Source organism: Crinia signifera, chromosome 4 (genome assembly GCF_055691185.1).
Source record: "Crinia signifera chromosome 4, ASM5569118v1, whole genome shotgun sequence".
NCBI classification, from domain to species: domain Eukaryota; kingdom Metazoa; phylum Chordata; class Amphibia; order Anura; family Myobatrachidae; genus Crinia; species Crinia signifera.
The window spans coordinates 176,506,077-176,533,461 of NC_139220.1; the positions used below are offsets into that span (position 1 = coordinate 176,506,077).

Consider the following 27,385-nt stretch of genomic DNA (forward strand, 5'->3'; position numbering starts at 1 on the left):
AGCACCAACGCGTTTCAGCTTGGGTAAGCCTTCCACAGGGTGTGGATACACAATCTAGGTAATTGGCTCCTGACAAACTTTAACCCTAGTGTGTTCTGTATGTGCGACAGGGATTATAGCGGTCTCAGAGTTTAAGCGACACAGGCGCTGAATGTGAATGTGCAAAATGGTGTCTTGTTAGCGGACATTGCACTGTCTGAATATTAAGGTGGTCATTACTGTATGATGGTTGTGGTGTATTTGTCTTTGAAAGTGATGGCTGCAACAATTAGACCGAGAGGGGGAAATTTACTAAGATGGGTGTTCTATTTCAGTTACCATGTTGCTATGGGCAACCAATCAAATGCTATCTCTTATCTACTAGAATGTGCTAAATAAATAAGAAGTAGATACTGATTGGTTGCCCATATCTAACATCCCATGTGAAATAAAACTCCCATCTTAGTAAATTTTCACCAGAGGGACAGATTTTAGGGAACACAGTTAGACATATTATTAATACTTTTGTACAAACTAAACCACATTCAAAACTAAAAAAATGTGGATGCAGTACGTTAATGTTCTAATATTTACATTACACAGTCACAAACAAACACAATTGGGTTTTGAAAAAAGTCCATAACTAAGAATTTATATTTCATGAATCCCTGACTAATTTGACTTTGTGTCTGTGCTTTCAAACAATAAAGATAGATTTTATTAACTATTATTATTATTAATATTATACAATTTAATAAATAGTTGATACAAAAAGGTAAATGCTTGTGTACTAATATCATTTATGTGTTTAGGCAGCACCTGCTTTGTATCCAAATCTACAAACATTATTAAATAGTTTTATAAAGAACTCGAATACATCATTGTTCCAACGTAGAAGTGTTAAAGAATTGCTGTGGGGCTACCAGGATCCATTTTTGCAGGCAATACCAAATTTTATTATCTCAGACAAAACAACAGGAGTGTTCTATCCGGTATGTATTTACATATGTATGACCAATGTAATTACTTAAAGTATCTACAATTATTGTAAATCTTCGTAAAGGTAAAACAGCTGGAATATGTGTAATAGCTTCAGTTCATATAAAGCATGTGCATCTTCAGCATAGTGTAACTGGGTGCCAGTGTGATTATGTAATGTTCACTAACAGGCTAGTATCAGTTATGGTACTTGTGAGTTATCTGGGCTGCCGATTTTTTGATTGTATGCCTTAAGTTAAGGCATACAATCAGATGCGATGCGATGCGATATCGCATCGCATCGCATCGCATGCGACCATCGGATGCGATGACCCTATTTTTCCATAGGAATCAATGTTAAAATGGACTGAGTCCATTTTAACATGGAATTCAATGGGAAAAAGGGGTCCTTTTCATACCCCTACTATCCAAGTGGGCATGGAGTTGGATATAAACCTGTGGCGAGCGTAGCGAGCCACCGAGCCCGAAGCGTGGCGAGCGAAGCGAGCCCCGCGAGGGGACGGTATTCTGTGTCCCCTCGCGGGGCTCGCTACGCTCGCCACGCTTCGGGCTCGGTGGCTCGCTACGCTCGCCACAGGTTTATATCCAACTCCATGCCCACTTGGATAGTAGGGGTATGAAAAGGACCCCTTTTTCCCATTGAATTCCATGTTAAAATGGACTCAGTCCATTTTAACATTGATTCCTATGGAAAAATCGGGTCATCGCATCGCATCGCATCGCACCCGATGGTCGCATGCGATGCGATGCGATGTGCCCGATCCGACCCGATTTAGAAATCGGCAGCCCGGATAACTCACAAGTACCTCAGTTATAATAAGAAGTAAGTACTGTAGTATAAAGCATGTTGTTAAAGCTTCATTGACTACTTAATATTACTGTCCTTAGAGCAGCGTTTCCCAAACTTTTTGTAATTACGGCACTCTGGAGCATTAGAATTATTTCACGGCACCCCTAGGCTTAAGGTTTCTCAATGAGAAAGTTAGAATCAAATATTAAGTAAAATAACAGTATATCTCATTCTTATGATCAGTTATCAGGATTCACTTTTCTTTGTGCACAATTTGACTATTATATTGGACATAAATAACTTGAATTGGTTCTGGACCACCAACCCAGGGCACCAGTGCAAGTCTTCCATGGCGCCCCTGGATGCGAAGGCACAAGGGGGTTATTCTGGTTCACTCCATCTGGCAAATTCCTTCTTAGATGGAAAAAAAAACATGTGCACTGCAGGTGGGGCAGATGTTACTTGTGCAGAGAGAGTTAGATTCGGTGGGTTTTTACTTCAAAGTGAGATCTATATTGCAGTGTAAAAATAAAGCAGTCAGTATTTTCCCTGCACAGAATCAAAATAACTCACCAAATCTAATTCTCTCTTCACATTTTACATCTGCCCACCTGCAGTGCACATGGTTTTGTCCATCTAAGAAGGAATTTGCCAGAAGGAGTGAACCAGAATAACCCCCACAGTTTGGGAACCCCTGCCTAATTTCCATGCATATTCTTGAAAGATAACTGCCTTATATACTGTGCATGATCATCTAACATACAGAGAGGTGGGGTCATTTTACTATCCTGGGCTTCTATGTGGGTAATTGTGCTTGTCCAAGCCAGGCATGAAGGAAAAGCAGCACCCTCCTGCTGATTTGTTCAAGTGGATGTGGACATATACAGTATGAGTCAGGACATGTTCTTGTGCTCCTCTCCAGTCCCGAAGATTTCAAGATATCTACTAACAGAGCAAGGAGATGGTGATGCCTTCGGTTACTTACCCTGATGTGTACTGGACATAGCTGAAGATGTATTGTTAAACCCAATCCTGTACATTTTAGGGTGTATTGTCAGTAAATATCATGATTGTAATCAGGGCAGTTATTATGGGGGGGGGGGGGGGGGGTCTGTGGGGACCCCAGTCCTGGGCCCAGACAGAAGGGGGAGGAAGAAACCTTTACTTACTACTGTAATCCGATACGATGTGTAGCTAGTACAAAAAGTATGTGCAGCACATACTTTTTGTACCGTACTATGTGATGCGCGGGAGCACGCATCGCATAATACAGAATGGAGCCGGACACAACAGAGCGTGTATGGGCTCCTTTACAGAGATGTTGGCACTCAAAGGGTTACAGCTGGTGTAATAGTGTTGTAATCCTATCCAAAAATGAGTTATCTCTGATAGCATATTTATGTAAAATTTAGGATCTGTGCTGCTTTCTAGATAGATTTTTGTGAATATTAAAAAAACAAAAAACAAGTTATGTGGCCCCCTGCAAATTGATAACCAGCAGGAGAACATGAATCCTAGGCCGTAAGTGGAAACATCAGGGTCACTCAAAGTATGGGGTCTGTAGAGGTTTCTGAATCAGTGTACAAACGAAAGGACACTGTAGCTGCAGTAAAGCATACTGTATCTTGACATTGCATGCTACATACAGTAACTAACAACCAATATGGCCAGCAGTGCACACATCTGCATCCCCCTCTTTCAACATTCGATGTGAGCGATGTTGTTAATTTTAGCAGATATTTTGAGGATCGTTCACAGCAATGTTGGCACTCATTACTTCATTACTTACAGCCAGGGCATTATAGCAGATGGTTGGGTAGGGCAGGGTGCATGCAGCATGTTTTCTCACTGCCAAAGAACCAACCAGTCCTAAGCTGGTCATCTTGGTGCTGCATTCACTAAGGAAACATGATCATAAAAAGGTTGCAGTGGGTAAATGAGCTGCCTGGGCCCTTCCAGAGGCCACGGCCCTGACTGTAGGTATGCATTTAGTAACATTCAGTTATTAACAGTAAAAAAAAAAAAAATATTAATTGATCCACCACATCTACAGTAGCTCTGTCATATCAAATTTAAATGGCTGCCAGCACATGGAACTTGGAGAACCACAAGTGCCAGCATGCCCTGCATCCAAGTTCTGCTGGCACATGCAACCATATGTAATAAAATAAATAAATAAAGTGGTTTTCACCAAGTAAATCTGTGATGTACCCCATCATTTCCAAATCTCTGACACACCATCTACATAGTAAACCCACAACTCTTAGTTGCTAGGCTATATATGCTATATGTAATTGTTGGGTTAGGGATTTGATATGAACTACACTGTACTTACTGAATATATATTTACTTACAGTACAATGGAACAGCAGATGGGCCTTTCACTGTGTTTAATGGGAAGGATGACATCAAGAAAGTTTCCTTAATTGACAGATACAAAGGAGAAACGTCAGTATATTTAATCTTTTATCTTTTTGATGTATTTAAGTATTGTATATTGATGATAATAAAAAATAATTATCAGCTGCCTAGAGAGAAAACTTTGTATTTCTAGCCATTGTTCATATTGTAAACATGTCTGCATTTGTGGAAATGCCTGAGGTAGGGCAGCAGAGATGCATGCACAGTAGAGCATGTTTAAGATTCTATGGGCACATAAGCCAAGACACTACACACTGTTCTCCCTACACCTTATATAAACATGGTTCTAGAGTAAGCTGGGTCCCTCAGCCCACTCAGTCAATAAGACTGTGGATAGTGAGGACTGCTGGAGACATATGAGCTGTCTCTTTCACTGGTGGAAGTCTGGAACTCACAACTCTTGAACCGCATAGCATTGTCAGTAAGTAGTTTGCAAGGTATGCAGGAAAGTATGTTTTCTTGTTGTTGATGACTGTGGCACTTGTCAGTTTGGAAAGATAATCTAGCTCAAACCAACTAACCCACAGTGCTCTTTACCCCTCCATTCAAAGAGAGCGAGCAATGATGGACCAAGGGTGGTCAGGAATCTCATGGAGAAGGAGCAGTTCCTTTGCATGATGAGACCATAAAACATCGCAGGGGGCACCGGTAGAGTAAATTCATTCAATGTCAGCAACCAGAGATGTCCAAAAGCAGGACATTTAGTATGTGGCATTCTTCACACAGCATGATTGATATATGCAACACGTGCAGTAACAGTCTTTTTAAGCTTCATTGCTATGTTACTGGACTGCTCATGTAGCATATATACAGTATGTGAATAGCGGTGTCCAGTGTTAATTCCATCTTATGTAATACATGTGCACAAGTTACCACACACAATCCTGTCCCTGCTGAGCTCATTTGCTAATGCATCATAATCACATTTCTTCTTAGTAGTTTCAATCCAGCAACATATGACTATCATTGCTCAGCAGTGTTAAAAGCACATACAGTGTATGTCCATTATAAAATTTTTACTGGTAAGTATATCTCATCAATTTTTTTATTGGTGTGTCTGGATCGTCCCTCCGAATACACATATATATGTCAGCCTTATCAACCGTCTCAACCCCAGTATGTTTAGCAAGGCATATGCTTGTTCTCTTTTGACTTATCTCAGCGTCCTGCACAGCAGTATACATACCATACCTTCTTGAACCATACTTGCCTACCCTCCTGGGAAGGTGGGCAAGTCTCCCACATTGTAGTCACAGCCCCTGCTCCCCCTTCCCTGCAGTGTAACTTCCCAAATTTTTCGGATCTGCGGGGAGGGGGCAGGGCTAAAATTATGCGAATCTCATCATTTTGCATAATTTTAGCCCCTCCCCCATCCAAGGACCCACGAATTAATGCGGCAACCGGTCGTGGTGGCAGGGTTTGGTGACGTCAGCCTTGTCCCGCCCCCAAAACGAAGCCTCATCTAGCTCCCCTTTCAGGCTTCTCCTGGAGAGGAGTTCTAAAAAGTCGGCATGTATGTCTTGAACTTGAGTCATGCATTTCTGATGGCATTGTTAAAAACCAACTGAACTGTGGGTAAGAGACCTTGTGATATCACAGCCAGACTTACTACACCATATAAAGTGATAAAGTGGTTCATTTATTGCCTTTTGTTATGGATTTAACCCTCTCAGATAACATCCTACTGTATGGTCAGCATTTCCTGATACCATTTGCCATACAAGGTTTCTATGCTAAGCAGACCTACCAGTCACTACACGCGGCCACTACAGTGCAGGCTAAGGATGGCCTGTTTTGGCCCTCTATGGCTGTTGACATTTATTAGGTTGTCTCTGCAATGCTTCATGGACTCATCATACCAAGGGAAAGTTAAGGCATTACGGGATGGTTTAGGGTTCGGCTGTGAGAGCAAGGGTTAGGGACAGGCACTTACAAGGGGAGGGGGGTAGGTTTAGGCACCAAGAGGGGAGGTTTAGGTTTATGCTGCAGGGGGTGGGGGGGGGTGGGGGGAATTTAGAGTTAGTGGGGTAGGGGAGAGGGTTAGGCAGTTCCAGGGTACCTGCCGGGATCCTCAGCATTGGGATACCCTTGTCAAATTTCTGATCATCGGCTTTCTGACCACCAGCAAAGATTTATCCATACAGAGGTTACAGTCAGGTTTGCCACACTTGCAATAAGCCATAAGTGGCATCAGTGAGTTTCCTGCGGGTCTGCCCAACGTTTTAAAGATGCAATCATTGAGAAGGCAAAACCAAAAATGGACAAAATGCTATCATTAAAAAAAAATTGATATGCAATTTCATTTTTCAGCGCCCTCTCTTATTGGAGTGATGACTATTGTGACAAGTTAAATGGTACAGGTATGTGTGACATATAAGGCTAAGTATTTGTAAATTTACTCATAGCAAAATGTATATCTATTCCATTTATTAAATGGGGCCTATTTATTAACTATTGGGTTTTTGACAATAATTATGATTTCTTATTTCTGCTATTTACGGCTATCAGTATCATTAAGCACCACCTGGATGTATCATTAAGCACCGCCCGGATGTATCATTAAGCACCGCCCGGATGTATCACTAAGCACCGCCCGGATGTATCACTAAGCACCACCTGGATGTATCATTAAGCACCGCCCGGATGTATCATTAAGCACCGCCCGGATGTATCACTAAGCACCACCTGGATGTATCATTAAGCACTGCCCGGATGTATCATTAAGCACCGCCCGGATGTATCATTAAGCACCGCCCGGATGTATCATTAAGCACCGCCCGGATGTATCACTAAGCACCGCCCGGATGTATCACTAAGCACCACCTAGATGTATCATTAAGCACTGCCCGGATGTATCATTAAGCACCGCCCGGATGTATCATTAAGCACCGCCCGGATGTATCATTAAGCACCGCCCGGATGTATCACTAAGCACCACCTGGATGTATCATTAAGCACTGCCCGGATGTATCATTAACCACTGCTTGGATGTATCATTGATCACTTCCAAGGAGTGTTCCAGGGTACCCTTGCTCCCACGGTGCCTCCCTATGCTTGGCACACTGCTCTTATAGTGTATTGCATTTGCTTTAGTGGAGAGTGCCGGGGAGAGATCCTAGGGATGCCTCTCCGGGTACATTTTGCTGTGCACAGCCTGTAGGCTACAATAGATAATGATTGGTAAATTCACCAGGAAACCTTTTAGGTTGGGCTTCTTTTACAAGTGTAAATGGTGGAACAGAGCAAATCTTTCTGATATCTGTGGCCCTCTATAGATATATTCAGGAGAATATAATACTTGTGGGTACCCTTAAAATACAAAGAAATATTAATTAGTATCAAAGATGATGTTCTGCTGAGAAAATACACAAATCCAAATAGATAAAGTAATTGAAAAAAAAATTAGCATTTGCTGTTATTATGAACCATACATGTGTAACTGAAAAATGTTTTTAAATACAATGTTAACATTATTATTATTATTATTATTATTGTTATTATTATTGTTATTATTATTATTATTATTATATAAATTAGGTTGTAATAACCTTAGAACATACTTATTGCTGATGTACATAAAATTTGTTGTGGACCGACAGGGACCAATGGGGTGATGTGTAGGAAGGGGATACATCTCCCCTTCATCTCGTGCATGTACGTCCCCTTTCGGTGGCTGGCAGTTGGCGATCGGACCGCCAGACCCCTGAGCCCTGAGGCGGGCTCCATCTGTAACTGTCTGTGTCTGTTGTGAGATAATTAAATGTTTGACCAAATAAATCTAGCCAGCTAATTTGATCATTTTGTATGGCCTGCAAATTATGTTATAAATATCCAGTTGGCCCTTGGCAGACAAAAGGCGCCCCACCCCTAGTCTATATAGTATGGCAATAACTGGTATGTCATCTGTTCTCTATGTTGGTCACTGTTATGCTGCTTTTGCTGTATCGGGTTGGGATAATTGGGTCGATCACAGGAAGGTTGACGAGCATTAGGTAGACATGGGTAAGGTTGACAGTCAAAAGGTCATAGGTTTTTCAGTTTTTTTACAGGAATGTCGACATGCTTCATGCACGGTGCCTCCCTATGCTTGGCACACTGTTATATTCTCCATCCACACCCCTAGTGGCTGGTAGGGCATGAAATACTGACTGTCAGCACATGTCAGCTCAAAGAAAAGTGAAAAACCCATGTCGACCTTTTGACTGTAGACCTTCCCACTGTCAACCTAATTTTTTCTGGTTGCACAGAAACCCCCCTCCTCTTGGCAAGTGCCTTAAAATATGATAACACTAGCACTGGTATATAGTTACTTTGATCAATTGAGCTGCCACCGCATCATGCAGTGTAAGGGACCGAGCAGAGCTGCTGCACATGCCCAGTGTATCAGCTTTTTCTACTGCATTTATGGTGTGTGTGGATCTGAGCCCTCAAACATTGCAATGGACCAGAGAGTAGCTGGCATGAGGAAGAAACAGGAGCCTTACCATAAAGTGGGTGATTGTGAGCTTAGAAAGTGCATTACTGTTTCTATTAGGTCTGTGTATTTATTTATTATGGCATGTTTAACCTTTTCCTGACCACTTATCTTATTTAAATGTTTGAAAGAACCTATACTATAGACCATCTGTACTGGTAAATAATAATACTGCATTCCATAATGTATCCAGTTTATAAAAAGACTAATCTAATTTTCAGAGCTGTTACCACTCCCCTGGACTCCCATACTTACTCCAATGTGCTGCAGTTGGGAGATTTTGGATTACATCTGGAAAACCCCCTCTTAAAATCCTGCGTTTGCCACTGGTGATGGAAATCATTAATTAAGAGGAAAGTCCCCGTCCCCCTGGCCCTATCTCCCAATTTCTTGACAACTTCGCCGCCTGGCTTCCACACTTCCTCTCCTCTGACCAACCTTCTGTCATTCTTGGTGACTTTAATATCCTCTTGGATAACCCCGCTGATCCTGGCACCTCCAAACTCCTCTCTCTCTGCTCCTCTCTTGGCCTATCTCAGTGGACTGCCTCTCCCACCCACATCCAAGGACACTCGCTCGATCTGGTCTTCTCCCGCTCTTGTTCCCTTACTGACTAAACTATTTTGGCTTTACCTCTTTCTGACCATCACCTAATCTCCTTCTCCCTCACTGCTTCCACTTCTGACACCCCCCCTCCTAAGCGCATTGTCTCACGGCATAACGTCAACACACTTGATATTGCTGCCTTCTTGGACATGCTGTGTCCTCTTCTCGCCCCAATCGCCGCCATGTCCTGCCCAAACCTCGCCGCCTCCCTCTATAACAACACCCTAGCTTCGGCATTGGACTCTGCCTGCACTCCCTCCTCTATCCCCCTTCGATACTCCAACCCCCAACCGTGGCACTCGTCTATCACCCGATTCCTTAAAAAGTGCTCTCGCACTGCTGAGCGCTTCTGAAAGAAATCACGCTCCCTTGTGAATTATCTCCATTTCAAATTCATCCTTTCCACTTTCAGCTCTGCCCTTGCTCTGGCGAAGAGCCTGCGGGGGTTAGGTGATTGGGAAAGGATGAGGGACTTAAAGTACTTAAGTCCCTCATCCTTTCCCAATCACCCAACCCCCGCAGGCTCTTCGCCACCTTCAACTCCTTGCTCCCCCCCCCCTCCTCCAGCTCTTCCGTCCTCCATCGTAGCCACTGATTTTGCTACTTACATTTAAACCAAAATCTCCTCTCTCAGGACTGCCATCACTGCTACCATGACCTCACCCTCTACCTCGTTTTGTAAGTCCAATAGGAGTCCTATTAGGATGTAATGTGGAGTCAGGTGAGGCTGGTTTTGCCTACAATCCAGGAACAACAGTGGAAGGTGGAGTAACAGTATCCTCCTTACGCGTTTCACTACAACTGCCAGATTTTTAATCTTGCCTTCGGGCGACTGAGAATGAATTTACGCCTCTAGTTCCATGATCTGCAACTTTGTGCATTTATTAGGTCACGAAACTCCTCATGAATTTTAATAGCCTCATAATTTACAGTAAGGGGTATATTATCCCATATAATATCCAGGATTATAAATAAATCCACAACACTACATGTTCTACAATTTTATTGCTTTTAAGGTTTTTTGTTAAGTGTATTTTTTTTATACATTATTACACACTAACAATTTTCTATGTATTTTTTTGTTAAACAGATGCAGCTTCATTTCCTCCAAACATTGATAAAAACCGTCCCTTATATTTCTTTTCCTCAGAAATATGCAGGTAAATTATGAGTGCTATTTACCTCAAATGTGAATTGCTTAAAGAAGTTATATATTTTCCTTAATAAACTGTCAATTCAGGTTTTGATAGCAATTAGCCTCGATAAGTGTGAAAGTGTGAAGCATAGGGCTAAATTTACTAAAACGAGAGCTATATTGAAAATGGGATGTTTCTCATAGCATCCAATCAGATTCCACTTCTTATTTATTTAGTACCTTCTTTAAGATAATAGATAGAATCTGATTGGTTGCCCATATCATCATCCCATCTTCAAAAGAACTCTCATCTTAGTAAATGTACTCCATAGAGTGCTGTTCAAAAGCCGCCATTTATAGTAGCAATCAGGGGCGGGCTGGGCTGGGGGGCAGGGTGACATGTGCCCCCCAGGCCGCTCTATTAGGAGGTCTGCGGGCCGTGTCTACGGCCGCTTTACCTATTCCTCCAGTGTCGGCGGCCATGTTCCTGTAGCCTTTTAAAATATGTCTGCGTGGCATTACGTTTTTTATACAGGGAGAGCGGCCTGTGGTGTCATGGCATTATTTTTATACAGGGGGAGCAGCCTGTGGTGTACTGTCTTTTATGCAATGGAGCAGCCAGTGGTGTCCTGTTTTTTTATGCAAAGGTGCAGCCTGTGGTGCTGTGTTCTTTATGCAGGAGAGCAGACTGTGGTGTCCTGTTCTTTATTTATGCAGGAGAGCAGCCTGTGGTGTCCTGTTCTTTATTTATGCAGGAGAGCAGCCTGTGGTGTCCTGTTCTTTATTTATGCAGGAGATCAGCCTGTGGTGTCCTGTTCTTTATTTATGCAGGAGAGCAGCCTGTGGTGTCCTGTTCTTCATTTATGCAGGAGAGCAGCCAGTGGTGTCCTCTTATTTTTTTTATGCAGGTGAGCAGCCTGTGGCAGGGGCGGATCGGGGTGCCGGGAAGCCAGGCAAATTTTCAGTGTGGATTGTCCCGCACCCCTCTCAGTGGCCATTCTCCTACCAAACCAGGCTGATACATACAAAACCTCGGCTGCCACAATCGAAACTTCTGCGCTTGTGTAAAATCTCAGTTAACCTGGAGCCACATGACAATAATGTGCTAGGCCAGGGGGTAGTGTCACTAGTCCCCATGCATCATATATTAGGCTGGCTGCAGGAGACTGTCCGTGTGGAAGCTGTGGCCACTCTCACTGCCAATAGGTGAGCAGCTCCGCCTCCTTGAGCTACTCAAGGAGGCGGAGCTGACCACCTATGACAGTAACAGCTTCCGGAAGCTGTATGCTGTAAGCATGGCAGGGGGGGGGGGATGGAGTTGTGTGTCCAAAAGCTCTCCGCCGGCTACTGTGAGTTTGTGTGTGCCAGTGCCCTGCTTCCCCTGATCCTTGTGCGGGTAGCAGCCTGCGTTGTCCTGATATTATACAGGGGAGCAGTATGTGTTGTCCTGTTCTTATAATGGGCAGCAGTCTGTGGTGTCCTATTATTAAACAGGGGGAGCAGCCTGTGGTGGTGTTGTTATTTTTTTTATTAATACATATATTTTTAACGAAAAACCTCCATTTTTATGATGCGCTGTTACTTATGGGCCAGTGCTCTGATCTTGCCCCCCAGGCTAAAAGTTGCCAGCCAGCCCCTGGTAGCAATCCTATGAATCAAGGGGATTGCTCAGGTGCAGTTGGATTTGCTATCACTGCTGATTTATTTCAAATGTCTTTAGTGGGTGTGGCCAAACCTCATCAGATTTGTTCATCTCTCCTTAGAACCTGGACCCCTGGCAGCCCTGGACATGACTTTTTATACATGATTAATTTGTGGGTTTTACATACTAATCTTTTAAACTAATTTAGTGGGACATAAGGGAAAGATTCTGAGGAAGTACATTTACTAAAGCATCAAAAAAAAAGTGGTTATGTTGCTTATAGCAACCAATACGACACCCTATCATTTCTCTATTGCATCCTAGAAAATGATAGACATAATTGGATTACTTGCTATGGGCAACATCCGCTTTTTCCTTTTTAGAATCTTTAGTAAATATCCCTCTTAGGGGGGTATTCAATCTTCGGGTCACGGCAGACGAGCTTGCTCACCCGCCGTGACCCAGTCCTGTTCTCGGTCAGCTCGACCGAGAACATGCAGGCGGGATTCAATGTCCTGCAGCGGGACGAGAAGGGGGCGTGGCCGCGAGTTGCGGCCGGGAAGTGACGAGATGCAGCCGGCAGCTCGTCACTTTCCGGCTGTTCTCGGCAGAACGAGCCCGACAGCTAGAGATTTCGGGCTCGTTCTGCCAGGAAACCCTGTTCAATGCTGTCGGGGAAGACAGCATTGAATAGGGGCCGTCGAGCATCTCCCCCACGGGAGATGCTCGACGGCGATTGAATATCCCCCTTAGTTGGGTGCAGAGAGATTAAGATTTGAGGAGGGTCATTTCCAAACTCAAATCTAATTTGTACTGTTAATATAAATACACCCATTATGTGTGGGGTACATGCAAAAGCAGTCATTATTGACCCTGCATACACAAATTATAAATATATTTGGATCACTTGCATTGCAGCATGGTTACATTTTTTTTTCACTTGCTCCCAACAGTCATAGTGGTGACTGCAGAACCACAGATGAAGAAATATAAAGGGTGTTTTGATACTTTTTAATAATTAAAACATTATAGAACAACAGGTATTTAAAAGTTTTGCAAGGATTTGCACATTGACACATTGCCATTGCCTGTTCCCAGCTCCTCTATTTTCTTATTCTTTTGAATGTCAGTTTCCAAAACTATTGTTAGAATTGGAAACTCATTTTACAGAACTATTTCTTTTCAGATATAAAACAAGTAAAATTTACCCAAGACGAAACTGTCTACAAAAAACCCCATCAAGGAGCTATTTTAGGCTTTCTAACTATCAATATTGGTAATATTCACCTGTCTCTATTAATAGATCTATATACGGAATATATGAAAAAGAATACACGCTAGAGGGAATTAAACTGTATAGATTTGTAGTGCCAAGCAGAGCACTCGCCTCACCAACCATTAATCCAGACAACTATTGCTACTGCCTTGACTGGGTGCTCTCCAGAAATTGCACTGCTGCTGGTTTGTTGGATCTCCGAAAGTGCCAAGGTGGTAAGTTTGATGGCAACATTTTGTTTGGACTGTCAAAACAATGTGCACTATTTTCTGTTTTTTGGTCTTAATTAAAACAAAATAATAATAGACTCTGAGATAAGTTTCTCAGTGTTTATTACGAGACTAGCATCTTGCTTTCTGAAGCTGTGTAGCGCTAATACACTGGATATATCATGAGCTTTTTGTTTAAAAAGAGTAATGAATAAGAGGCAGTTACACACAATGAAAAACCACAAATAGTGAATATAATATTGCTATAGACATATAGGGGAAATTCAAATATAAGTGCCGGCAGCTGCTGTCGTGCATCCTACAGAGCTATTCAATTGTTATTCCTGCCGGGGGTGATCGGGCCTGGCACTAGAAATTCATCTCACACCCCTTGGAGTGGTGAGCTGAAATGTGCGAAATGTTACCTGTTTGATCACTCGAATGAAACTTTCCATGTTGCGTCAGTTACTTTAGTCAGGGTTAACCGCTTTACACACTTAAACCCGACACTTATGAGTGCAATATAGAAGATCAATTGAATCACCCCCCCCCGTGGCCTTCCATCACATTAGATGAAAGATGGGGAACAATGTAACAATTTAATTTTTTACAATTTTCTACACATTCGGTAATGATTCGAAAAGCACAAAAAAGTACTTAGGAGGATGTGTAGCTTACTTAGTCTTAAGTATAGTTTGTTTCCATGTCTGTATATTATAAGCAAGCTGGTCATGAGGAACAACTGAATATAGCAGAAGATGACCATAAACTGAACCTGACTGGTGGATAAGTCAGTACACTATCGGCAGGAGGATCATACTAAATATTGCTACCCAGAATTCTCTGTCTTGTGATGAAACTAGTTATCATTATACATTTGCTCTCTTGCAGGAAAGCCCATATTTCTCTCACTTCCCCATTTCTTATATGCAAGCGACTTTCTTTTGGACTCCGTGAGTGGCTTGAATCCAAATCCAAAGGAACATGAGACTTATGTAGATGTGGAACCTGTGAGTGAACTTTTTTTCCACTAATTGTGTTGTCTAATATTTTAGACAGCAAGGTGAACCGGGAAAGATTATTATTATTATTATTATTATTATTATTATTATTATTATTATAGTAGCAGCAGTAGTAGTAGTAAAAGTAGGATCATCATCATAGTATTATGCTGTGTACACATGGTACAATTTGACATTCGATTTTGACTATATAGTAGGGCACTGAAAACTCACCTATTCATTAAACCTCCGAACCTCCGAACCCAGCCACATGCCTTGACAATTTCTGCCTGCTTACATCCTGCCATCAAGCCACCTCCCACTCGCTTGCACCTCATGTAATCTGTCTGTCTCCCCTTTCTACTAGATTGTAAACTCTTCAGAGCAGGGCCCTCTTACCTCCTTTTATCAAAGCCCTCTTCTCTTCACATTTTACTCACAGCTCTCCCATACCCAAACAGTCAGTGACCATCTTCGTCCACATACACATTTCCATCTTTTGGCCACCAGCCCCTAGTAGCACATTGGTCGAATCCTCGCTACTTACATTTAAGCTGTAATGTGTATTGAATTGTGGCATTCATTTTACCTGTACTCTATTTTGTTATTCATTTACTGTAATGTTGTTTGTCTCCCCGTACTGTTCCATTGTATGGTGCTGCGAAACACTTGTGGCTCTTTATAAATAAAATGATTATAATAATCGAATCGCAAAGGAATCTCTCCATGTGTACACACCATTAGAAGTAATATTTTTATTCTATTATTAAACATTTACTTATAGTGTAAGAATGTTCTGTTGCATTTGACAAATATAAAATATTAAAAGTCAGAAGAGGACAAGTGCTACATTTTGCATAATAGTCCATCCAAGTATAAAATGTTCTAGTGGGCTAGATTTTGCAGTTGCACAACAATGTGTAGAGAAGGATCAGCAGTTGTATGTTTAGCATGAACTGTGTAGAGGGGATGTAAAATAGTAGCAGCCATAAGAGATGAGTTTTCAGGGAAAAAGTTGTTGTTTGTGGAAGAGCATTCCACATAAAAAAAAGCCTCAAAGCATTTTATGGGAATAGGTAATTTATGGATGAGAGACGCATGCCTCACACAGGAGTCTTGGGATATATGTTGACATAAGTGAAGAGATCTATGTTAGTTTAGAAGTTTTGACAGTCTTATAAGTAAAGTTAGGCATACTTTGTACAATTATATAGCAAGCCATCTGTCTAATCAGGCTGGTGGTAATGATAATCGGGTCATTTATGGGAGCAAATAACAGTTGGCAATCTGCTCCCAAAACACTGGAAATAGTCAAAACCGTTCAAACAAATTGGTTTAATCTGGGCTGGCCAAAGCGGTCCTCAGATCTACCAACAGGTCACATTTTCCAGACCACCTAGCTGGTGCACAGGTGTAGTCATTTTAACAATCTCATTTTCAAACATGTGCTGCATTAATTTCCAACCGACACATTCTACAGATCCACAGGTGGTATGGAAAACATTTTGATAGATCTCAAGGACCGTTTGGCCACCCCTGGGTTAAATCATGTACAGTATTTAACCAATTTGTTTGAAAAAAAAGATTTTGACCATTTTCCAGTGTTTCTGAGTATTTGTTTCTCTCTAATAACCAGATTTTTATTCCAAGGAGCAAGATTGGACAGAGATTCAGACAGATAATTGTCCAGTGCAGAGGTTCCCAAACCTGGTGCTCAAGGCTCAAGGCACCCCAACGATCCATATTTTAAGTATATTTGTAGTTTAGCACAGATATCTCAATCAAATTGACTGAGGTACTAATTAAGTCACCAGTGGCCAAGCATGGATATACCTAAAACCTGGACCATTGGGGTGTTTTGAGGACAGCGTTTGGGAACCTCTGGTCTAGTGCATAGGTTCTCAGACTCAGTCCTTAGGACCCCAGTCAATTTTAACTGATGTGGATCCCAATTCTATATTAGGAACAGTGGGGCAGATGTATTAAGCATTAAAAAGAGATAAACGCAAGGATGATAGAGAGATAAATGTCCAGCCGATCAGCTCCCAGCTGCCATTTTATAGGCTGTGCTTGTAAAATAGCAGTTAGGAGCTGGACATTTATCACTGTTTATCACCCATGCATTTAGAATGTTAGGACATGTGATTACAGCAATATGGTAACCCTGGAAAGTTAGAAAGTTGTACTGCTCCTGTGAAGCTTATGGTATATTAGTATTTTGCTACAAATAATTGACAGAGTGTTTTAATTATATTACAGAGATACATACCCCTACTGACTTGTTTGTTTAATGTAGTTGTTATGGGTTCTTTTTCCAGCTAACTGGATTCACTATGCATTTTGCCAAAAGATTGCAGGTCAATGTAATGTTTCAGCCAACAAACCAAATAGAGTGAGTATGCATTCAATATATAGGAGTCTAAAGAATAATTTTCTATACTAAGAAGTTGTGGGGGAGCCTTGGAGATTGAAAAGTGTGTGTGTGTGTGTGTGTGTGGGGGGGGGGGGTACCCTCCATTCCACTCCTAATTACCATGGCAGTGTTTAAAAAAAGACAGTTAAGAGCTGAAAACTCTTAAAACTTATAATACCATTGCCCCTCCCCCCACCCCACCCACAAGTTATCCTGTGACCCCGTAAACCTTGTCCCTATTGACCTTTCAATGTACAGTATATTTACTTACAGTATATACAATTTAGAGATATTTCAGAACAGTTTCCCTTGTACTTACAGGGCAGCTATGTTAATGATGTTTTCCAAATGACCTTTCTCCATTTAGATAGACTTATTTAAACATTTTTTTCTTAGGGAGCATTACCTGGTAGCCTATCATTTCTCTTATATTTTTAAATCCACAAACGTATAATAATCCAGTTTCTGCATATTTGTTGTACATGTTTGATTATTTTTTCTCTGTTTCACATTATAGCGTCTTTTCTAAACTCCAATCTGAATTTATGTTTCCCGTTGTGTGGTTAAATGAGGTGAGTATACATTTTACAAAGATATTTTAACTTTTGCAGTGCCTGTATAATTATCTTTATGTGCGTCTATGCATAGATAAAGGCAGCCAACTAGACCAATGTCGTTGTTTCCTAACAATATAATTTCCAGTGTGCGCAGTTACAGTACATTACTTGGATCTTCACCAAACATTTTTTATCAAGTGGTACATGGGCACTTATATGTAGAAGTCCAGAGCTTAAGTGTAGTAGTGATTGTATGTATTTTGCTTTTCATACCACTGTCTAAAGCCCTGCACGCACTGGGCAATACAATTAGTGGTATTGCTCATATTGGCCCTTCTGAGTGATATCACTCATTTTCTCACCCAGTGTATATGCTGCAGCTGGCGGCCGGCGTGCACTCTATTGGGTCGTTAACGTCCCCCTCCATCATCTGTAACGGCCTCATCACTGGGCTACTAATTCTCAGCCCGAGCTATTATCAAGCAAATGCACATGTGCATGATGTTTAGGGGAGGCAACTGGCATGATGGGAATGCCCATTGAAAAGCGGGGGGGGCATCCATTTCAAGGGAGGCCCTGTGAAATAATCTCCGACCCTGGTCACACACTTTCATTGCAGCCGCCGAGTAAGTCTATGGCTACTCAGCCACTGCATACAGGGGTGGGGGATCATTCCATGGTCAGTGTTTGCAGATGGATTTGCAAGATTTTCACATGGCTGCGATGCCATTCACAGCCGTGCACATGGGGAGGATTTCACTCTGGCGGGGCGGTGGATAAATGATTGCTGCACAAAATATCAGAAACCCCCCTGGCACATTAGTTACGCAGAGTGTACACACAAAGATGCTATTGTGATCAATTCAGGGGAGATGGTCGTAAGTTCAACACAACTAAGGTCAACATACATTGGGTCAACCACTGAAGTTTGACAGGTCTTAGGTTGACACAGCCAAAAGGTCAACGTGGCTAAGGTCAACAGGGTCATACAGTACCTGGGTTTTTCATGCCCTACCATCCACTAGGGCGTGGTGGGAGAATAGTGTGCCAAGCAAAGCAAGGCACCATGCCCAAAGCATGGCGATCTCAGTGAGCCATGCGAGGGGATGCGGTGCACCGTTATGGTGTCCTTATCAGCTAACATGAAAAACCCATGTCGACCTCTTGACTGTCAAACTTGCCAAAGGCGACCTCTAGCATCTTCAAAAACTGTCTGCTGTAAGGGGGCAAACAATTTGTGAGGGTCATTTTTCATTAGCAAGAGCCAGGAGGAGCGTCGGGGCCACAGATAAGTAGATCTGCGGGTCTGGACTTCAGATCTGGGTGTGGCGAGTAGAAGGGTAAGGCAGATCCCAGTGCAGCAATAATCCCTGTAGACCCCCGGCACCCACACTTACTCTGTGCCTCCCCACCACTGTGGCTATTGTTATGCCACTGCTCACAGCACTGAGGTTATGAGTTCAATTGGGATACATACAGATGACCAGCGATGGCAATGCCAGCATTTAGCATGCTTACTCCAGCATCCAGAGGGAGGGAATCCTGACTGTGGTCAGGTTAGTACACTTACCTGCCCCCCTAAATCTCCCTCCCCCAGCCAAACCCTATCCCGTCCCCTCCCACAGCCTAAGTCGTCCACCCCCTTCCATAGTGGCTAACCTAACATCCCCTTCCCCAGCCTAAACCAACTCGCATACTTACCTTTGGTATCCTGGCCATTTGGATGCCATTCCCGGCATCATCATTGATGTTGGGATTTCCCCACTGCTCTCCTGGCAGCAGTTGGTATGACGGCATTGGTATAGTGAACACCAGCATCCCCTTGCTGGACACATCCCACTCAATTCCAAGTTCTGACCTAGGTGTTTTAAATTTGAATGTACTGTACTCCCTGTGTTTGCATTGGGTGCTGCGGCTTTCTTTTACTTCAATAATGTATGTCAGGGACTATCAACTCAGGGACATACCTGTACAGTCTTGTCTTTATAGTGCTATGTAAATGATTGTATATACAATTAATGATAATTAATGCAATGCCTTTCATTTTTGTTTTTGTTTATTTTAGTCTGCTATTATTGGTAAAGAGACAGCAGATACATTTAAAAACAAAGTAACTACCCCAGTGATGGTGCTGGAGGTTATGCAGATTTTATTTATTTGTCTCGGAGGTGTCATATTCCTTTCATGCTCTATAACACTGTGTGTCAGAAGCCGCAAAGAGAGGTGAGCATAATACATTCTTAGGTTGTTATTTGGTATATTATGTCTCCAGTCATCATATCGACATGTGAATGTGAACATGGTCATTGTGTGGACTTTGAACATGCTGCCATCTTGATATAAACTGTATTCAGCATGTAGAGACTGATTCTTCTTGTTTACATGTCAGTCTATGCCTAACCATTACGGTAAACTTAACAATAAACCCAACACTTAAGTTCCATACACACACAGTGCAATATATTGCTCAGTGTCCTGTTTTCATCAGCAACCGGAGATGGTCATTGATGAAAATGAGACACTGCTGGGGCAAGAGGCAGGGAAACAGCTGACTGCCAGGAGAAGCCGCTGGTTGCAGAAGCATTCTCCTTCGACCCGCAACCACCCCAGGACTGGTCGAGAGAGTGCGCTCTGGGCGACTGTCGCCCCATACACACAGGTATATGGTCACTTAGCGACCATATCCCCAGCGATTATTGCTAAAATAGCACCTTGTGTACGGGGCTTAACTGTAACCATAACCCAAAGCCTAATAAAGGCAATATTCTGTTAATGTTGATATTTTCCAGACATTTATAATGTTGACATTTTAAGCTGGCAATGTTATGAATGTCAGTCTTCTGGTGTTATCAGACTTCTGGTGTCACTGTCGACTTCCTGACAGCAGCATCTTCCCTTGTGAACACTCTGCTAGACTAAATCAGAGTTGCCTACTTTCTGGCTGCCTCCTCTGGGAGAGGGCAGCCAGTTCAGTGAGGCAGGTGGGGGGCACTGATTGGGCGGGAAAGGGGCGGGGCAGCTAGTGAATCACCCAGAGTGGGGGCGTGGTCAGCATGATCACCTCGGACACCTCATTGTCCAGCGGGGGGCAAGGCTACACAGATGTGATTTGCGTCATTTGCTCCCACGGACCCCCCTACTGAGGGGGGCGTGGGAGACTGGCCACATTCCGGGAGAGTAGGCAACCCGGAACTAAATAATACATATTTGTTTATACATATGCATTAAACTCCACACTTCTGTTTTAAGGCCAGTTGCAATAAGCTTCCAAAGTAATAAAATGGTGAGTGATAAACAACCAACCAATCAGCTCCAGCCTGACATTTGTCAACCACAGTCTGTGACATGGCAGGTAGGAGCTCATTGGTTGGTTGTACCACTCTCTATTACATTCCTCCCAATCGTCCCGCTTATCACGGGAATGTCCCAAAAACCATGACGTTCCTGCGATAGAGAGTGGTACAACCAACCAATGAGCTCCTACCTGCCATGTCACAGACCGGCAGTGTCCCGTGGCAGAGGGGGCAGTCATCCATGAATAGAAGCTGTGCACATGTGCACAGCATCTATTCTTGCATCCAGAGGGGCTGGGGGCATAGCCAGTAGCTCAAGGAGCTGCTGAGCATGCCTCCACAGCAGGAAAAACAGGGTGTGTGGCCTCGTGGAAGCTTTGCGGACATAGACCACGCCCCTTTTGGTAGCCATGCCCAAAACAAACTGCCGCGCACCTACAGAGCGCAACCTGTCCCGCCTCCCTTTCAGAAATGTTGGAAGGTATGCATTCTATCGCTTTTGAAGCTTAGTGCACCTGGCCCCTAGTCTGCAAATTCATCTTCCTCCAAAACTATTCCTCATTTTGCAGCTTTAATTATTAGATATACTGTAATGTATATTTTACTTAGTTGGTGAGATCATATGCTTAATATATATTACCATTTTTGTTTTTTTTACAGGAAATGCTAAATGGATGTCACAAAGACTGCAAGCATGGATAACTAACTCTGCTAGTAGACTTGTAAGATGAAATGTAAGCAGTATAACAATATATGACACCAAGAGAACACTAGGGATGTGGTCACTAGGTCTACATGCATTAGGTCAACAGTCATTATGGTGACCACTATAGGTCGACATGTCCATTAAGTGGACACAAGCATTAGGTCGACATGGAAAAGGTTGACCTTAGTTTTTCATGGTTTTTTTTTTTAAGGGTGGTTTTTCATACTTTATTATCCAAATAGGCATCAATTGTAAATATAATAGTGTGCCCGTACACTTATACTGTGTTCATATACACCAACAAAAATATGAAAAAAAACATGGCGACCGTTTTCACATTGACCTATTTCATGTGTCAACCTTATGACCATGTCTACCTACAGTAGTTGACCTTATGACTGTTGACCTAAGTTCTGTCGACCCTATGACCCATACCCAGAACACTAACAATAATAACGTTACTCTCAAAATACCATAATCAAAGTATTGCAATAGAATTCTATGACAATAGAATGGGAACATTTTTAATCTAAAATGTCCAAAACAAAATAAACTGTTGGATGGAAACATAGGCCCATATGTAATAAGCTGCAATATTCTGGTCCTGGGGTAATTTCAGTGTGTAAACCATCATGCAGTATTTAAATCAGCAATTAATTGTCTAACAAAACACTGTATGTGACTTTGCACTATCGGATGCCAGCACTATGTGATGCCCCATGCATTAACTAATACAGAGACCGAAACATTAAAAGATATTAGAGATAAATATAAAAAAACAGCTAGAACTATGGCCCTTATTCTAGTTGAATCGGACGGATGCTTATTTCGGACAGGAACCATGTGTTCTTAGTCCCGCCTATCGTACGGATCGCTCTCACCGTCCAAATGCGGTAAACCGCCAGCCGAACGGACTGCGAGTGGATGTTTCATGTGAACGCCTCCTCCATCTGTGGGAACCTCCCCCATCCTTCGATGGTTGCCGACCATCGTCCAGGTGGTCGGACAGCACCGAGTGCTCCAGACCACTTGGACATTTTTCCGTATGAAAGCAGGGATATCCTGCTATCCGGCTATGTCAGCTGTCCGCCCCCCACACGTGCGTCACGGCCACCTTACCATACATACGCCCAGCGTTTTCATGGGAACGAACATGAAATGCGGGGAGTATGCATATGGTAATGAGCCCAAACAGCCCTTCACACCCCTCTCCACCCCCTGCTCGGATAGTTCCGTTCGATCATTTTCACTGCACGCCGTGTTCGTATGTGTGAGGCATTCGCACATGCGCAGATGCACCTCTGCACATGCGCAAACACCAACCATCGGCTGTTCGTCTGCACTCAGACCCATCCGACAACCAGAATAAGGGCCTATGTAACAAAAATAATCCCAATAAATAAACATACTGTAAAATACAATGTTCAATCTCCATATACAGTATTTGTATAGTATGCATACCAAATAAACTACTGTCTCTTGTATGTTAGACCATGAAATCTTTAAAGTCAATTTTTGTTGCACTCATATTTGCCCACCATAGTGTTCTTCATACTAAGGCCATATAAACGCCGCCCGCATGAACGACTGCCCCCCCCCCCATATAGTCTGACAGTTATCTAACCTGTGTGGCCAAATTACATATACTGTAGATGTGGATGCTCAATATTTGCGTTATGTGGCAAGATCTGACCATATACTGTTGTAGGTATGAAAGTATAAAATCATATGGGATGCAGTGTAAATCCCGGCGGTCAGGATCCCCGCGTTCAAAATCCCGATGCCGGAATCCCGACCGCCGAAATCCCGACACTTTCTCCCTCCGTGGGTGTCCACGACACTCTTGGAGGGAGAATAAATTAGTGTGCCGAGCGTAGCGAGGCACCGGGCCCACTGCCTGGCGAGCGCAGCGAGCCCGCAAGGGGGGGGGGGGATCCACATCCCCCTCTTGTCGGGATTTCGGCGGTCGGGATTTCGGCGGTCGGGATTTCGGCGGTCGGGATTCCGGCGTCGGGATTTTGAACGCCGGGATTTAATACTGAATCCAATCATATTACCTTATATTCCACAAAGTGGATGTGGTGGAAGCTGTTAATATTAGGAAAGAATACAGCATGTGTTACATTTTCTCCTTTAAACAAAAAATGTATCAGTACATTGTCCTGTGATTTAAAGGAACATTGATATTTTTAAAGTTAATATCAGCTCTTCTGTTATCCCCTCTACTGACCATGGCTATTGACGGGTGGAGTTATTTTTCCTTTTGTAAAAATTGTCATATCTAAAAAATATATAGCAGCTATAATATTTTGGTATACAAAAATAAAAATAAGAATGTACAGTATTTACATCAAGGTTCTTTTATGTTTACTGACGTTTGTGCTGTACTTATGATGTAAAATAATAAAACAATTAATTTTTTTAAATTTTCCTTGTTGTTTTTGTCATTACGATATTATTTTATTAAAGCATATTTAACATCTTCATTATACTAAAGAGCTTTTGGTCACAGCATTATATAATAGTAGTAGTGCACCCGTCTCCTTCATTGCCGAGTGGCCTCTGATAACATATATTACAGCGGCAGTGCTGCAGCTACTTCCCTATGCATTTGACCCACCTCCTCACCTCCTGCAGGTGATACATCATGACAGCATGCATGGAAAGTATTCTGAGGCTGCTGCTTGGCAAAACAAAGGTAAGATGCATAGCTGTGTGTGTGTGTGTTGTGGGGGGGGGGGGGAGGGGTTAGATATAATGAGGAGGTGGAATGAGGTTGGAAGTGCTCTACCTGGCATAATGTGTATAAAGGGTGGCTCTATACGGCATATTGTGTATAAGGGGCTCTTCCTGGTCAAATGTGTATAAGGGGCTCTACCTGGGATAATATGTATAATGGGCTGTACCTGGCTTACTGTGTATAAACTGCTCTACTCTGGCATAACATGAATAAGTGGCTCACTGTGAGGGTCCATTCTATCTGCTGCATGTTGAATCTATGGCAACCCATCAAAGCTGCCACATACAGTACATTGAACTGACGTCTCTGCCCTTTCCCACCCCCCTACATAAAATAGCCTGACTGAACCCTTTATGACTTGTTCAAATAAAGGGTTAGGGCAGGGGTTCCCAAACTTTACTAAATCACAGCACCTAAGCATATCAGAATGTTTTCAAGGCACCCCTAGGGAAAAATAATTTCAGTACTTATGTAGTACCTGGGCGCCCACTAAGCAATTTGCTTAGTGGGCTATTCTGCTTAAGGAAATCGCATCACCCGTTTTAGTGCCATACGAAGCGTGCGATGCGATCTTACTAGTAATTTTTTCATTGCTCTTTTGCCCCGGGCTTATCGCATTGCATCACATGCCATTGTACCTCATACAAAATCGCATGCGATTGCATGCGGTTTTATACGGTGCGATGGCATTAACTGTACTCCAATTTTTAGCCACACCCCCACTATCCACGTCGAAGCGTGGCGAGCGCAGCGAGCCCCGCGAATGGTGGCGGAACGTGTCCTTGCGACCTTTTCATACCCCCTCTATCCACATCGGTGTGGAGTTGATTTTATATAATGTGGCAAGCTTAGCGAGCCACAGAGCCTGAAGCGTGGCGAGTGTAGCAAGCCCCACGAGGGGACGCTGATTACTGTGATGGCTGCACTTGCCACGCTTCGAGGTGGCGTGAATAGGGGGGGGTTTCAGGAACACATTCACACCAGCCATACCATTTATCTGACACAGTAATGAGGACATGAGTTAACGGTAAACTGTAAATTTACTTAATAATGATTAATCAATGAAGACAATGATATGCCCTCCAGCAATCAGAGTATATTATAGATCCCAGAGCGACATGTAAGTTGATCGCGGCCATCAATGTAGTGGCATCTCTCTTTTCCACTGCAGTGAGAAAGCAGGCACCTGTCTCCCTGCAGATCCCTCCGAAAACCCATTGCTGAGGCAGCATCCTGCCCACATGGTTTTTTCTCTTCACAAAGAGGCTTTCGTCAACCTCGATCACCATGCCAGGACCGCCAATTTGCCTATGGGACTGGGACAGTAAATCCATAGCACATGCCTCCCTTATCAATCTGTTGTACTGCACGGAGGTTTTGATGGACATGTACAGTTCCCTTTTGCAATACAGCACACTGGTCATCTCCTCTGCCCATGAGTATATGAACCTGACAAGGGTCACGAAGGGTAACCGGCATCCCGGGAACCAGTGGGCCGCTCGAAGACTGACCTTTTTCCGGCAGGCCTTTATGTGGCAGCGCCACATGCTTTCCTTCATGGACAGCCGCATTGGATGGCCATTCACGCAATTCTGCGTGTACGGGCAGAAACTGGTGTCGCTAAAAAAACACCACAGCCACCTCAGAATTAGGCAAGGTGAACATGGTGAGTTGTTCACCTGCCACGACTGTCACCTCTGTCACGTTCTGAGCACTTACTGAAGCAGCCATCACTGTCAGCTAAGCACCTCAGAATGAGTCTGAGAGTGACCGGGAACACTTACGCAAGTTCTGACTGACTGCGCTATTTCCGTAGCTTAAGCTTATTCTGAAAGCATAGCTACGGTAACTGACAAACATCCAGCCATATCCATCCATATAAACTACTGAGATCACATCGCATGCATTGCACGGCACTAAAATGGGACATGCGATTTCCTTGCGCAAGCGTACATATTTTAATTGGGCGCCCGGGTACTATATAAGTACCATAATTTCTTGATAATTTTGAAATACAATATTAAATGTTGCATTTACTGTCATCCTTAGGTTCAGTTATGTGGTGGTGCACCATTGTACTACTGATTGTCCACATGTCTTATTATTGGCAGCCACTAGCACTTGCCTATCACTTTAACCCATAATTTGAAATGGTTCAGGATCACCAAGCCAAGGCACCCCTGGAAGAGCCTTGTGGCATCCCTTGGAAATCACTGGGTTAAAGTCATATTTTGTACACATGCCAGGACCATTAGCAGTTCGGCAGCCATCTCAGAGTGGATGAGGAAGGGAGAGGTTTGACATTGTTACCAAGTCTAATGTCACTAGGTCTACCAGTGCCTGTGAGTGGAGTAGCTGCATGGGTATCCTGTGTGTCTTCCTGGTTTTGAGTAAAGGTACCCATACACGGTACAATTATTGTATACAATTTGGACTAGATCGCATCACATAGGTTTTGCAATGCAATGAGATGAGATCAGAAAAGTATGTGCAGCACTTTCTTTTTGAGCTGTGCGATGAGATGAGATGTGCGACGGGAGTGCGCATCTCATCACACCCAGCTATTGTACTGTGTATGGGCACCTTAACTCTGCTGATGGTAATGATTGATGGGGTGGAGCAGGATCCTGAGAGGAAGTGTCTTCCCACCCCATGGTGGAGCAGAGAAAACGGTGTCCAATACTACCTGGCCAGTTTGAGAGAGGCAGAGGTGGCTCCCAGCTTAAAATAGATAACAGTGGGAAGACTGGAGATGGTCCCTGTCACATAGTATTAGGAGAACCACCAACATAGGACCTGGTAACAGTGTCGCACCTTTCCTCTCTTCCCCCATCCTAGGATGGCCACTCAACTGCCAACAGTCCCAGCACCCAAGTGTTAATTCATACCTCCAAACATGACCTTGTCCAGGAGGGACACAATGCTCTGTTCCTGGACTTTCCTTCTTAATGTATGTTTGACATTAATAGCGGTGAAACACTTTTCTCATAATACATACCCTCCAACATGACCCATTCCATTAGGTACAAAATACTCTGTTTCTGTACTTGATTACCAGTGGCAGTTACAGAGGTGGGACTGCACCACTGTCCAATATTCAAAAAGGGGAGCCACACCTAATGCCACTCCAAACATCACTGTCCT

The 27,385-nt window shown here is 43.2% G+C and overlaps 1 protein-coding gene across 1 annotated transcript in view; it reads left to right on the plus strand.

The window, feature by feature from the left end:
* CD36 (CD36 molecule (CD36 blood group)) overlaps window positions 1-23,895 on the plus strand; it is a 48,325-nt gene extending 24,430 nt beyond the window's left edge. Inside the window, exons 4-13 of the mRNA XM_083183066.1 lie at window positions 792-971; window positions 4,125-4,216; window positions 6,500-6,549; window positions 10,360-10,429; window positions 13,350-13,537; window positions 14,423-14,541; window positions 16,851-16,924; window positions 17,463-17,517; window positions 19,568-19,725; window positions 21,456-23,895. Of these exons, the coding sequence (XP_083039192.1) occupies window positions 792-971; window positions 4,125-4,216; window positions 6,500-6,549; window positions 10,360-10,429; window positions 13,350-13,537; window positions 14,423-14,541; window positions 16,851-16,924; window positions 17,463-17,517; window positions 19,568-19,725; window positions 21,456-21,465 (996 nt within the window). The 3' untranslated portion in view covers window positions 21,466-23,895. The remainder of the gene's footprint in view (window positions 1-791; window positions 972-4,124; window positions 4,217-6,499; window positions 6,550-10,359; window positions 10,430-13,349; window positions 13,538-14,422; window positions 14,542-16,850; window positions 16,925-17,462; window positions 17,518-19,567; window positions 19,726-21,455) is intronic.
* The last annotated feature ends 3,490 nt before the right edge of the window (window positions 23,896-27,385 follow it).